Genomic DNA, 14,940 nt, shown 5'->3' on the forward strand with positions numbered 1-14,940 from the left:
ATCTCACCCACTGCCCTGGATCAGAGGCAATGTAGTAAGACACAGTACATCCACAGCAAGGCTACTTCATTTAACCACTTCAGTACATGTCAAATTTTTGCGAGCAGCATCAGCTACCTTATGAACGATGCATTACACTACTCGCATTATAAAATATAAATTCTTTGCTGTGTTACAAGTTCTCTTTTACTCTGAGTTATAATAAACATAGAAAATGTAATCAAACCAGTTCACAGAATCCAGGGGTAACTTATGTACAACTACAAAAAATATATATAATCAAAGCACTGATGCCAGCATCCTTGTGTACCCACTCATGGCTTATGATGCCTACGTAGATGTCATTGTACCGAAGTGTTTAATTGATGACCCCCTCTCTATCCCCTAAAGCAGAAAAGGAGATGGGGAGAAATAGAATAAAATAAGAAGAATAATAATTGAATAAAATGATAAGAAGAAGAATATATAATATATAATAATACATACATATACCAATGCCCATTTCCCCCTTACAAGGGAGGTGGCCAAAAAACAATGGCATAAAAAACACTCCCACTCCTCCTCCTCCTCCCTCCCTCTTATCTTGGCTCCCCCTGGATGGTGGGTAATTATTAATAATGATAATAATAATAATAATAATAATAATAAAAAAAATAATAATAATAAAAAAATAATAATAATAAAAATTATAACAATAATGATAATAATATCAATAATAATATTAATAATAATAATAATAATAATAATAACAATAATATATAAAAACCTATATATTTTTATAAAATAAGATAAAAATTAATCTGCTAATAAATGGACCAGGACTAGGTAATGATCTCAACATTTGAGACTTATTCAGATAACCTCATTGCTGAATGAATACAATTATATGAAACTTCCCACTACAAGGACCAACAATTATTTTAGAGAAGAGGAAGAAATCAGCTATCACTCCTATTCTATACATATATTCAATTCATGTACCTTCACCAGACTCCATTAAAGAAAAAAGAGAGAAAAAAAAAATTCTTTCAATTTACATTACGAACAAAAATGCCTATATGTGATTTCAGAAAAATCTTACTTTGCAAGTTTAACTATAGGGAACTTACACCTTGAACTTCATTTGAAAAGACGTGCCCTCTTCAAAATATACATTTTGAAGTTTAATACAGTAGAAATGAAATTATTTGATACTGCAAGATAAAACCACATCTACTTTAAAGAAAGGAAAGACACAAAATAGTAACATACATACATATACCAAGGGCTTTTTCCCCTTACAAGGGAGGAAGCCAAAGTCAATGGTATAAATCAACTCCCATTTCATCCCCACATACTCCACTCCCATTCACCACCCTTCCCTCCCTCTTTTCTTGGCTCCCAGTCAAAATAAATGGAATTATAGCTTATATCAGAGGAACCCCTGGGAATCTACTGCATCTTGTACTAATCTCAAGTGATTCCCAGCCTTGCCTAAGAAAATAACATTCAAGTTTCAAGCAAAATGATGTTAATAAGAAACAAAACTTCCCTACTGTTGATACATGTACAGGTTGGCCACAAAAATAAATCATTGCTTTGGTTTTCCACCATGCAAGTTTCTAAAATGCAGATCTGTGAAATAAGCTCAAAATGTAAGTATATATGTATGGAATATCATTCAATAATGATAAATATTAGCCCAATTCAACACTAATTCAGGGACCAACAACAGGTACCTGTACAAGGTGGTCCTGTGAGGACATCAGTTAGTCTTCTCCCTGCTGCCAATCTTCACACCCATGAACTTCCTCACTTCTATTTGGTGGTATAGCCCAGTGGGGCTGACACTTAGTCTTTCATGTTTTCGGCATCTTTAAACACAAGGAGAGCTGACAACCCATGACTGTTCCTCTCCTACTAGTTTCAGTTGATAACAAAAAGTCTCGCACTAATAAAATACAGACATCAGCCCAAAGTTTCTTCCCAGAAATCTATGAGAGGGCCCAAGGATTACTGACAACTGCTGTGAAGCTGTGGGTTCTAGTTGGCAAAACTTGAGGTAACAACTGATTGATTGATTGAACACTGATTCATCCCATTTACTGCATCAATGACAAACATAAAACTGCATAACTTTTGCCATGTAGATGTGGTATTACACCATCAAAATGATGTGGGTTGTAATTTAAATATCAACACTGCAATTCAGAAAGGTGGCTTTGTTACTAAGCACATTTTTATTTTAGATACTTTTTTTTTAGGAGGAAGACAAGTGCATTAAATCAAGTATACCTGTTGTATTTAGGCATCTCAAATATATAGCATGGACTCCATAATAAGTATCTGTAATTTGTAAAGAAAGTAATACTTTTGTCACCAATACTTACATCTCAAAAAATTACATGATGCTTGGCAGCACTCCATCTAATAACACTTATGTTGATGCACACTGCCAGTTTATATATTTTTTAAGTCTCTTCAAGCTATAGCATTTACCTACAGCCACTGCATCAATGGCAAACATGCAACCACATTAACACGTGACTATATTTTCATTCTTCATTCTTTGGTCCTTCTTCTCTATGACCCCTTCTCATTGGCAGAAGTTAAGCTGCTGTACAGAAGTGCAACATATGACTATCTGTAGAAATTAGTGTCAGTTTTCTAGGATAAACTGGCACATTACTCCATCTTGGACATTTCAAATTTGGTGTTCACAATTTCCTGTTGAAAAATGGAACAATACATTATTCCACAAAAAAACAAGTCATGAAAGGATTGTTATGACAATATAAGATGGTGATGGTAGTGGTGGTGGCAGGCAGTGGGTGGTGGTGGGCAGTGGGTGGTGGATGGTGATTAAAACAAACACATACATACATACTTTCAAAACTGATATTTGAACAAAGATTGTCTAAACTGGAACTACCAACCCTGGAACATAGAAAAGACAGGGGCTCTATTGGACATTCAGAGAATCATGAAAGACATGGAAGTCCTTGACAGAGAAGACATGAAAAGAAACTCAAAAAGGATAATTATAGAAGATCTGGAAAAAAACAAGTGGTGGGTATCTGGAACAAACTGGACAAAACAACAGTGTGTGCAAACACCATACAAGGATTTAACCACTTCAGTACGGGACTTAAATCTCGCGGGCAGCAGCCAATGCCAGCCGTATGACGTCACGTAATAATATTCTTATCATAAAATATAGTCGCCGCTTATATCGATCGTTCTCTCTTTCACCCGCGAATTTTGAAAACCACAAAGAATGGGATTCAGGGCGCATTTGGGAGAATGTAAAAACACAGGGGCGACTACAATAAATATAATCAAGACGCCGATATGGCAGCGTCGCGAATCCACTTGCTCCTCATGACGCCTACGTGTGCGGCACCGTATGGAAGGGGTTAAGAACAAACTAGATGTTGCAAGATACAAAGACGGGTAACCACAAATATAGCTCCCCTTCCCGTAATACAACTATGTAAATACATGGAACAAATTAGACAACAAAACAGTATGTGCTAACACTATACAAGATTTTAAGATAAAACTTGATGCGGAGAGATACAAAGACGGGTCACCACGAGCATAGCTCCCCTCCCGTATATTACAACTAGGTAAATACAACTAGGTAAATACACCCACACACAAAGGGATGGAAGAGAAATGGAATATACTAAAAGAAATTTATAATGAGGGAGTGAATCAAAATGTACCACAACAAAAAAGGAAAGAACATACATAAAAAGCTCATACAACAAAAAATGTAGTGAGGCTAAGGATAAAAGAGACAAAGCTTGGAAGAAATGGAAAAAAGACAAGAAAACAAGCAAATGGCTAATGTACATCAAACTAAGAAATGATTATGTAAAAATACGCAGAGATGAAAAGAGAAACTACGAAAAAAAAAATATAGAAAAATGCAAGGAAGAACCCAAACTATTTTACAGGTATGTAAATGGCAAACTGAAGAATAAACAAGAAATAGAAAAGCTGCGCCAGGGTAAATACGAATATACAGAAGAACTGGAAATGGCTGAAATTATGAACAACCACTTCAAATCAGTATTCACAATAGAAAACTCACCTAACTGTGAGGAAATAGAGAGATATCCCCCTCAATGAAAGAAATAATTGTAACACAGAAGGAAATCAGTGACCAAATCAAAACCCTTGATGTCAGAAAATCACATGATCCAGACAGAATTGCAAATTGGATACTGAAAGAATGCATGGAGGAATTAACAGATAAAATATACAATATAACTAAATTCTCACTTCAAGAAGGAAAGGTGCCACAGGACTGGAAGAATGCATTGTACCAATTTATAAGGGAGGAAACAAGGAAGATCCAACAGATTACAGACTGTTTAATTCAGTACAAAACAGATGTCTTCATGCAGGATGGTGCACCATGCCACACTGCTTAAATCATTAAAGAATGGTTTGCATTCTGTGATGTGGCGTATACAAAAGATTGGCCAGGTAATTTGCCTGATTTAAACCCAATTGAGAACCTCTGGCCACTCATGAATGATAAGTTATGTGAGCGCAACACTTCATCAATCCCCAAGCTGGATGTAGCCATCAAGGATGTTTGTAAGAATATGGACCCTATGTGGCTTCAAAATCTTGCAGCATTTGTCCCTAAATGTATCCAAGAATGTATCAAGAGAAAGGGGTGTCCAACAAAGTAGTAGAGTGCTGGTAAGTACCTGATAATGTAGGTTATTTGAGGAAATTTAATATTTTTATTCTGGCTCATAAGTTTTTGTCCACCACTGTATATATACATATGCTTAAAAGTGGCAGTCTGCCGACAAGATTGACTAGATAAACACCATATGAGGACGGAGCCTTTATTTGTACGACGTTTCGCTTATTACAGCTTTTTCAAGTACAAGTTGAGATACAAATGCTTGAGATTAAATAAGGCATGATGTCATCACCAATACATGTGTGACACATAGAAACAAGGAAAACCATCTTATGGACTGGAAGAATGCAGAGCTGCTGATGCGGGAACCAGACAAAATCCGCAGGAAGTGTTTAGAAGCAGCAATCATTCAAGGAACGAACACTATTGAACAAAACAGGGGCATGTTTAACATATCTCCTCACATTATTCCCCTAATACCCATGGCCAGCAAAATATTAAATATTTAAACCACCCTTTGTGGACATTTCGCCCACGGACGTTTGGGCCAGCATTCTCATCCTTTCCCAGTGTCCAATCCCCCCACCCTCCTCCTCCTCCTCCTCCTTCCCCCCCCCCCTTTTTCTCTCCCCGTTCCCTCCTTTCCCCTTATTTAATCTCAAGCATTTGTATCTCAACTTGTACTTGAAAAAGCTGTAATAAGCGAAACGTCGTACAAATAAAGGCTCCGTCCTCATATGGTGTTTATCTAGTCATATATACATATACCAAGGGCTTTTTCCCCCTTACCCATATCTATACCTAGTTTCATAAAAAAATTCTTTCCTATTTTCTTCATTAATTTTGGTTTTTTCAATACTTTGCTTCACACTATCTTCCGAGTCATTCTTTTCTTTCTTTAATTTGTTATCTTTCTTTAATTCTTCTAAATCCAATTTGCAAGTGTGAGTGAGGCTATGAGTGAGTGAGTGGGTGAGTGATTGAGTAAATTTGATAACCCTAATTACTACAAATAATTGAAAGAACAAGATTAACTCACCTCATCAGAATCCAGGAGTGGCAAAGCCCTGAAACAATGAAAGATATATTAGGAATAAGAGCACAACAAATAATATATGCCATGTTCAGTTTCATGTAACTTTAAGATGAATCTAGTTTCTACCTCTTTTTCTGTCTGCAATAGATCTTTCCATGAAGATAAGACACCAAAATCAAAATATCATGGGGAAAGATGGGATCAATTGACTCACCACCTGTTGTATATGATATACTATTTATTCATTAGCAATTCCTAAGCACAACTCACAGTAGGGTACTTACGAGTCAGCAATGGTTGATGGGATATTTTCTTCAACCCACTTCAAGTCATCTTCCTGTGAGATTAAGGATATGAGAACTTAGTTACCCACATGAAAGGCATCTGAATCAATACTGTCAATGTTACATTTGAGTTTCAATGACTCGAAACCTACAGCCCCACAGTGCCCCATATGAGTACATCTCTCTGGGAAGAATCACTGGAATATTCTCTGTGATCTTTTAGTGTGTGACAGTTTCTATGTCGCCTGTTTAGTGATAGTAGTAGTGGTGGTCATGGTGGTATATGGTAGAAGTGGTGGTAGTAATGGTGGTGGTAGTGGTGATAATGATGATGGTGGTGGTAGAAATGGTGGTGGTGGGGTGGTGTTAGTAGAAGTGGTAGAAGTAGGGGTGGTAAGAGAAGTGGGAGCAGTGGTAGAAATGGTGGTGGTAGAAGTGATAGTATTGGTGACAGTGGTTGTGATAGTAATCATAGTCACTGTTGCCCAAAGTTTCACCAAATGGAAACCTACAGACCACCAGCAGCTGACAATGCTACTTGGGCAATCCTACAGATCTCTTTGGGAAGAACCTTTGGACTGTTTCATCAACCCTATCCACCTACTCTCTCTCTATCTCTAATCTCTGCTTCAACTCCTCATTTGTCACTCTATCCATCCTTCTAACCCTTTGTAACACTTCATTTCAAACATATTTAGGTTCCTCCTTTCTATCTATATACCGAGAGCTTTTTCCCCTTTATAAGGGAGGTAGCCAAGTCAAAGGCACGTACCTACTCCCACCCATTCCACTCCCATCCACACCCTTTCCCCTCTCTCATCTTAGCTCCTCATGGATGACTGGTCATTCCTGTATCTCGCCCACTGCCCTGAGTCAGAAGCAATGTAACAAGACATAGTTCCTCCTTTCTGCCTCCCTTAAATTCCAAGTCTCTGTCCCCAAACAATCATGAACAAAATCAACCCTTTGTGCAAGAGAGACCAGGGGCAATGGGTTGATTGATTGATCACCCCTTTGTACAGTCTTCTCTTTGCATTCATCCTTATATACTTATATTTCAAGACACTTCATTTGCCAGACATTTACTTGCTTTTCTTACTCTATAATTAACCTTCCCCCCACTGCTCCATTCCCTTATACAAGTGATCCTAACTACTTAAAGCTCTTCACTTCTTTCAGCCTCTCTATTTAAGTAGTATGGGGGAAGTAGCCTTTGGTGGTGGCAGCAGCAGCAGCAGCAGCAGCTGCTATCACATTTTCCCACAAGTAAATGACAAAACATACCACAGACTGCGGTTCCTTGGGTGTGGGAGCAGGTCGAATATTACGCTGCTTCATTGTGTCAGATACATCTGCCATTAACTGCTCCTCCTCTTCATCCTCTTCATCTGACCCCTCATCCAAAAGAGGGGTAAAGGCAAACCGCTGCAGCAGAAAAGCCGTAACATTAATTATGACCTAAACAGGACAACACATCAATTAATTACAATGATTACAACAGCAACACATATCAAAAGGAGGCCTTCAGGTCCTTCAAAAGGTCAGATGCTGAAAGAAGAAAAGAAAAAAGTTGAAGAATAATATATACAGTATATATACATATATATATATAATATATATATATATATATACACACACACACACACACGCGCTTATTTATTAATATATACCCCTGTCTGGAGTATTGGCAACATATTATTGTGGGGTTAAAAGCTGCTCAGTAATATGCAGCCGACACTTTAGGGTCTATATGGGGTGCCCCTATGGACCAGAGCCACACATCATTTTGTCTGTGGCAGAGGATATCTCTATTCATAAAGAAATGATAATACTTTATTATACTGTGACTAACCCTCCTTTATGCTGTCCCCCCACCCCTTGTTACTATCCCGTACCATTTCTCTAAATATTCCTTTTCTCATTTTGCCAAACCCTGTGGTAGGGGAAAGGAATACTGCCACCAAGTATTTCCACTTGAGTCATATAAGGCGACAAAAAGCGGATGGGGATAGGACTAGGCATCCTTCTCCCTGTAGCCCCAAAGGGGACATTCCTAAAAAAAGTAAAGGTATAAGAAGGTCTGGGAGGAGTTTTCCAACTAGTACCCTAAGTTTTGGGTCTTTTAATGTGCAAAAGGGAAGAAATAGGGAGTATGTTTGTGAGAAGAAAGATGGATGTGTTGGCATTAAGTGAAACTAAGTTGAAAGGGAGGGGTGAGTTTGAGTTTGGGAGTGTTGTTAGGAGGATCTCAGGAGTGAAGATATTATGAGGAGGAGAAGGGGTGGTTATACTAGTGAGTGAAGAGATAGGTAAATGTGTGGTGGAGTGGAAGGTTTCTTTGAAGTTAATGTGGATGAAAGTGAAACTGGGGAGATATATTTACCTAGTTGTATTATATGGGGAGAGAGCTATGCTCATAGTGACCCATCTTTGTATCTTTCAGCATCTAGTTTGTTCTTAAATTCTTGTATGGTTTTTGCACACACTGTTGCCTCATCCAATTTGTTCCAGACATCCACCACTCTGTGTGGGAAACTATTCTTTTTCAGATCTCTTCTATAACTATCCTTTTTGAGTTTTTCATGTCCTTTTTTTTTTTTTTTTATCCCACTTTAATAAATCTTTTCTATCAAGGACTTCCATGCTTTTCATGATTCTGTAAATGGTTAGATCTCTTTCCCTTCTTTGTTCCAGGGTTGGTAGTTCCAGTCTGGACAATCTTTGTTCGTATGTCCATTTTTAAAGTGTTGGTGCCATCTTTGTCGTTGCTCTTTGGATTATTTCTAATTTCTTTATATTCTTTTTTATGCTGGGTGTCCATAGTGTCACAGCATACAACAACTTGGTCTTACCAGTGTGACTAATATTTTCTTTACCATTACCTCATCCAAGTAGTTAAAGGCCACCTTTCTTGATCTTGGTAAATTGTAGGTTTCTCAGACTATTTTGTTAATATACTTGTCTGGTGACATGTCTTTATTAATAATTACTCCTAGGTCCTTTTCCAAGCTAACTTTTTTTTCATTCCTTTGTACCAATTTTATATTGCCCTGATATTCTATATTTACTTTTTCCAAACTCTATTATACCACATTTATTGATGTTGAAGTTCACTTCCCTCTTTTGGCTCCCTTCCCAGATTTTGTCCAGGTCTCTCAATAGTGATTCACAGTATTTTTCTGTACTTACTTTAGTAGTTTCGAGTCATCTGCAAAGTTCATATAACATTCTACACTTTCATCCATGTCATTTATATATATGGCGAACATTATCAGAGCTAATACAGAACCTTGTGGGACTCCACTTATCATTTTGTCTCTAAGTACTACACTCATCTTTCTACCATTCAAGAAATCTTTCATCCATTTCAATAACTTTCCTTGTACACCTATTATTTCAAGTTTTCTTAGTAGCTTTTTGTGTGGTACTTTATCAATTGCCTTTTGTAAATCTAGGAAAGCACAATCAGCCCATCCATCCCTTTCTTGCATTATATCTATTAGCCTCAAGTAAAAACAAATCAAGTTAGTGGCACATGATCTTCCATGTCTAAAGCCAAATTGTTTTGGATTAAGTATATTAATTTCTTCCAGATGTTAATTCCAGCTACCTTTGATCATTTTTTCACATATTTTAGCTATTGTGCTTGTAAGGGAGACTGGTCTATAATTTGTTGGGTCTTCCTTATCTCCCCCATTATATATCTTGTGATACCTTTCCTTGAGTGATTAACCAATTATCTTATATATTTTGTCCATTAGTTCATCTATACATTCTTGTAGTATCCAATTTGCAATTTCATCCGGACTGTGTGATTTTCTGACATTAAGGTTTATTATTTGGTCCCTTATTCCTTTCTGTGTCACAATTATTTCTTTCATGGGGTGGGGGGTGATCTTTCTCTCTGTCCTTCCTCCCAATTTTGTGTATTTTCAATTGTGAATACAGATTTAAAATGTTTGTTCATAATTTCAGCCATTTCTACATCTATATATTCATCATTCCCCTGACGCAGCTTCACTACTTCTTGTTTATTTTTAAGTTACCATTTACATACCTGTATAGTTTAGGTTGGTCCTTACATTTGTCTATTATGTCTTTTTCATAGTTTCTTTTTTCTTCCCTGTATATTTTTACATATTCATTTCTTAGTTTTGATATATATATTTGCCACTTACCTGGTTTTTTTTCCATCTTTCCCAAGCTACATTTTTTGTTGTACCAGCACTTAATGTACACCCTTTCCTGCTTCTGCTTTGGTACCTATTTAACTATTCCTTCTTTATAAATTTCTTTTAATATATTTCATTTCTCTTCCATCTTTGTTTCTTTATTTAAGAAGTTTTCCCAATTTACTTTTTGAAAGAATTTTCTGAATTTCTCAAAATTTGTTTTGTTGTACATTAGTCTTCCTTTTCTGTGTTTCACATTTCTTACTAAATCAATTTCTTCTTTTAATTTGAACTCTATTAGTATGTGGTCACTCTTCCCAGTTGGTGTCTTGTATTCCATTTTATTCACAATTTCAGACTCTAATATAAATATTAAGTCTGGTCTCAATGGTTCTTCATTGTTTCTATATCTGGTATTTTCCTTTAACCACTGAGTCATTATGTATTCAGTGGTCATATCCAGCAGTATATTTCCCCAAAGGTCTTCTCCACCTTTCACTGTCATCTCTTCACAACATATTTCTTTAAAGTCACCCATAATTAAAATGTTTCCTCCTTCTTTCAGTAATTCATTTAATGAATGTTTTGTGTCTTCCAACATTTTAGAATAATCACTCTGTCCAAGAATACGTTTTGGGGGGCACATATATTACTACAAATATTCTACTTTTCATGTCACTGTTTTCAACTTTTATCATAAATTCCACATTATTTTATCCTTCTGTTACCATAAACTACTATGCACTTTTTTTTATCCACTGCGTCTCTGACCCAATTATCTCTCTCCTTAATTACTTTATTGTTTCTTTAGCATTTTCTTTCACTTGTTGTTGTATTATTTCTTTAACCCCTTCACTACAGGCCAAAATCTCGCAGGCAGCATTAGCTGCCAGACATGCGATGTTGTGTCATAATACTTGCATTTAAAAAATAAAGTTACCACTGTATTGCTCGTTCTCTTTCACCCTTGAATTTTGATAACTATAGAAAATATGATGAAGCCAGTTTACAGAGTATGGGGGTCACGCAGGTACAACTACAGGTACTCCGCATTTAACGACCTATTCGGTTAACGACAACTCGGAGTAACGACGGGCTTTATGACGTTGTTTAACGCAAATCGCCTGAAGTTACGACGTCGTGTACGATAATTAAGTTGGCTGAGGCAAATTTGTATGATGTTATAAATGAACTTGTACGGTGGATATTAGCTGTGAGGTAAAGTGTTCTGAAGCTTAGGTCTACATTACCATCCTGCAAGCTGCAAAAACTACCTGGGGTACAGTGTATACCGGTAGTGGTAAATTTTTAGTTTCGACCATGGGCGCAATATAGCAATAGAAAATTAATTATTAATTTTGTAAATTATAATGTATCAACGTAATATGCAATTTTGTGAGCGGAAATGAAAAAAAAAAAATGCTAAAACAGATTTCGTAAGTAACGAAGTCATGTCGGACGAATGGTACACCATGTTTGTTATGATAGATGCCGATGTCGAAGAAATGAAAGGATGATAAATTAATTCGTCTAACCTAAACTAAACTAACCTAACCTGTGTTTAATAAATCATTACCTGCAAATTAAATGTCATCCGGGTCGTCCTCGTTGTCGTCGTCGTGAGAGACGTTGGCAGACGACAAGATGGCGTCCCAAGCCTATGCTATCGACTTCGTTCATTAGCATATTTTCTTGTAGCAAGGTATTTTTTACTTTCATTTCCGCCCACAAAATTGCATATTACGTTGATACATTTTAATTTACAAAATTAATAATTAATTTTCTATTGCTATATTGCGCCCATGGTCGAAACTAAAAACATACCCCGGTATTCAATATGGAATGTCAGCATACGCGGATTTGGTCATATACGGTAATTTTAGGAACCTAACCACCGTAAATAAACAGTAAATAAAGCTTTAATGTACTGTATAAAAGAGGGAAAATACACGAAAATAAAGATACATGTATTGCTGGACATTGTACATACAGTACATGTACGTATATGTATACACTTTCGCTTAACGACCAATTCGGTTAACGACGGCGCGCTGGTCCCAATTGTCGTCGTTAAACGAGGAGTACCTGTACAATATATATAATCAAGACGCCGACATCGGCATCCTCGCGTACCCACTTGCTCCTCATGACGCCTCTGTAGGCGTCACCATATCAAAGGGATTAAGTTATTTTTTCTGTTTTCTTGTTCCATTTTCCATTGATTTTTTATTTTTTGGAGATCTGCCTCTTTTATAGTTTCTCCAACTTCCTCGGTTACCGCTTGTATTTGTTCTTTTACTTCTTTTTTCAAAGCCTCATTTATGTTTGTATCTTCATTTTTCATTCTTTTGTTTTCACTTTTGACTATGTTTAATTGCTCTTTTAGATCATTAAGCTCTCTGTTAGTTTCTGCATTCAGTCTTTTCAGCTGGTTCACCTCTGTACATTGCCCTGTATTCTGCTTTCAGATCTATAATTTCATTTATCAATTCTGTAATCACCCAATTTCTTAGGATATCATACCTTGATTCTCTCTCCCATTCTAAACCGCTACCTAGGATTCAACTTTCTTTTATAAACCCTGAAAAACATTATTTTCAAACCTTTGACTTCATTTCAGGGTTTCCATATTGCAAATCTTCTTAGTTGAGACCCCAAACAGTGATTCAACCCTGCTTACATCCAGACTTCTCTTTGTTGGTACACTATATTTTCATCTTTCTCCATCATTCTCCATTTTGTGCATTGACCACTAATGTGAAATTACTCTATTTTATCATTTCGGTCACTCAATAAACAAAGTTCCCTATCCCGAAAACAAATACAAAACTAGGTGTTTCCTTCGAACTTATTGAAAAAGCGTTCCAGCCTGTGTAGGTTTTTGTAAATGCATATGGGCCTGGTGGAGAGAAGAGTGTAGAGGAAAGGGAGGCTTTTTGGATAGATTTATATGAGTGCATAGAAGGTTTAGAGAGAAATGTCAATGGGGTCATATTGGAAGACCTTAATGCTAGGGTAGGAAATGAATCAAGAGGCAGAGTAGTTGGGAAATGTGGAATTCTGGGAAAAAATCATAGTGGAGAGTTGATGATGTGTCTAGAGAGTTGATGATAGCAAATACAGTATTTTGGAAGAACATCATGCATGAGTATACATGGGAGAGGGTGGTGGATGGATTTAAGAACAAACTAGATGTTGCAAAATACAAAGATGGGTCACCACAAATATAGCTCCCCTTCCCGTATAATACAACTAGGTAAAAATACACATACAGCATAACTTTTCTTCCATAAATCTCCACCTTTGGAGTAGGATGAGTTTTATCCTTATCAATACATTGCCTTTTGCATTGAACGTCATTAAAGACCCATTTCTAATCACCTGTACGATGCATGAGAAATGGGTCATTTCTCTGTCTTGAAAGAAGACATATTGCAATGTATAAGTGATTTTAATCTACTCACTATGAGCATGAGGAACCCCAAGCCCAACTTGCTCACTTTTCCTATCTTTTCCAAGTGGCAGCAGATTGAGGATTGGGATGTGTTGAGGTCAAGTGATACATCCTGAGTACTTTTGCTGGGATATCATTCCATCAGTTCTTTTAAAGCATCTTCATCAAACTCATGATCATCCTGGTTTGGGATCATGTCTCAATGATTTATTCCCAGAACGAAACTTTGAAAACCAATTTCGGACTTGGAAATCAGTAGTGACACCTTGACCATAAACATTACAAGTTCTCTTTGCTGTTTATATTATTCTTAAACTCACTCAACATCATACAGCTAATATGCACTTTTAGTTCCTCCATTTTAGGGCATGAAATTTTAGTTTAAATTATGATGCAAACTTATTCACTGCTGATGTAAGAATGACTGCTTGATTACAAATAAAGGATGAGCTCACACTAATTCTCTTCCCTTCTCATCACAGCCCCCCCCCCCACATCACAAGAGAGAAAAACTGACAGTTACACTTCTAAATAAAGGTACATGGGTAGTTGACCGATGCATTTAATACAATAACTAAATAATGGTGACATGGGTAGTTGACCAATGCATTTAATACAGTAAATATGCTAGTGATGAAACATTACATATATACAAATACATACCTGATTGTTGTTTGTGGGGCGCCAAAGAACCATGATGACAAGGAGAATAAGAGCAAACAGAAGATGCCAATAAGCATCATCCACCCACTCTTCCATCCAATCCTTGAGGCACTCATCTTGTCGATGATATCTGGGGGAGGGGGGAGAGAAACATCTTTTAACTTCCAATGACTTTGTCACTGGTTAACTTTAAATTTCCACATATTCATCCTAATCATCTACATACTTAGCCACTTGTGGGTAGCAAATGACTGGGTAAATGAAAATATAATAATCCACAGTTAACATAATGCAAGCTACCTCCTTGATAAGGTGGAATCAATCAATCGGTTACCTTGGTCTCTCCTGTAGATCTGCAAAGCCTCCAGTCAGAGCCATAAATCACTTAGAGAAAAGATAATGTGTTGTCTGAGAACTGTCTGTGTGGAGCATTCTAATATGAGTTGTTCTGTATCTTCTGTGTGGTGGTTGTATCTGGAGCAGTTTGAATCTAGTACCAGGCCTATTCTATGTTGGTCTTGTCTCAATGATGGATAGTGACCTGAGCACAGGCATGTTAGTGTAGTTCTTGTTTGGTGTGTGAGGGTTTTCTATGTGGGACTTATTGTAGGGGTTGTTGTTGTTGGAGTATTGAGGTTTTTTTTATTCTTTTCAAATTTTTCTTTCATACTCCTACCCCATTT

The 14,940-nt window shown here is 36.8% G+C and overlaps 1 protein-coding gene across 1 annotated transcript in view; it reads right to left on the reverse strand.

Annotated features, from left to right (window-relative positions):
• Positions 1-780: 780 nt before the first annotated feature.
• Positions 781-14,940, reverse strand: part of LOC143023052 (transmembrane protein 87A) — a 37,135-nt gene continuing 22,975 nt past the window's right edge. The window contains exons 10-14 of the mRNA XM_076181522.1: positions 14,258-14,387; positions 7,253-7,393; positions 5,969-6,021; positions 5,688-5,715; positions 781-2,706 (exon numbers count right to left, since the gene is read on the reverse strand). Coding sequence (XP_076037637.1) covers positions 2,665-2,706; positions 5,688-5,715; positions 5,969-6,021; positions 7,253-7,393; positions 14,258-14,387 — 394 coding nt within the window. The 3' untranslated portion in view covers positions 781-2,664. The remainder of the gene's footprint in view (positions 2,707-5,687; positions 5,716-5,968; positions 6,022-7,252; positions 7,394-14,257; positions 14,388-14,940) is intronic.

The sequence above is a fragment of the Oratosquilla oratoria genome, unplaced genomic scaffold (genome assembly GCF_046742065.1).
Source record: "Oratosquilla oratoria isolate Oo_2021 unplaced genomic scaffold, ASM4674206v1 SCAFFOLD292, whole genome shotgun sequence".
Classification (NCBI taxonomy): Eukaryota; Metazoa; Arthropoda; class Malacostraca; order Stomatopoda; family Squillidae; genus Oratosquilla; species Oratosquilla oratoria.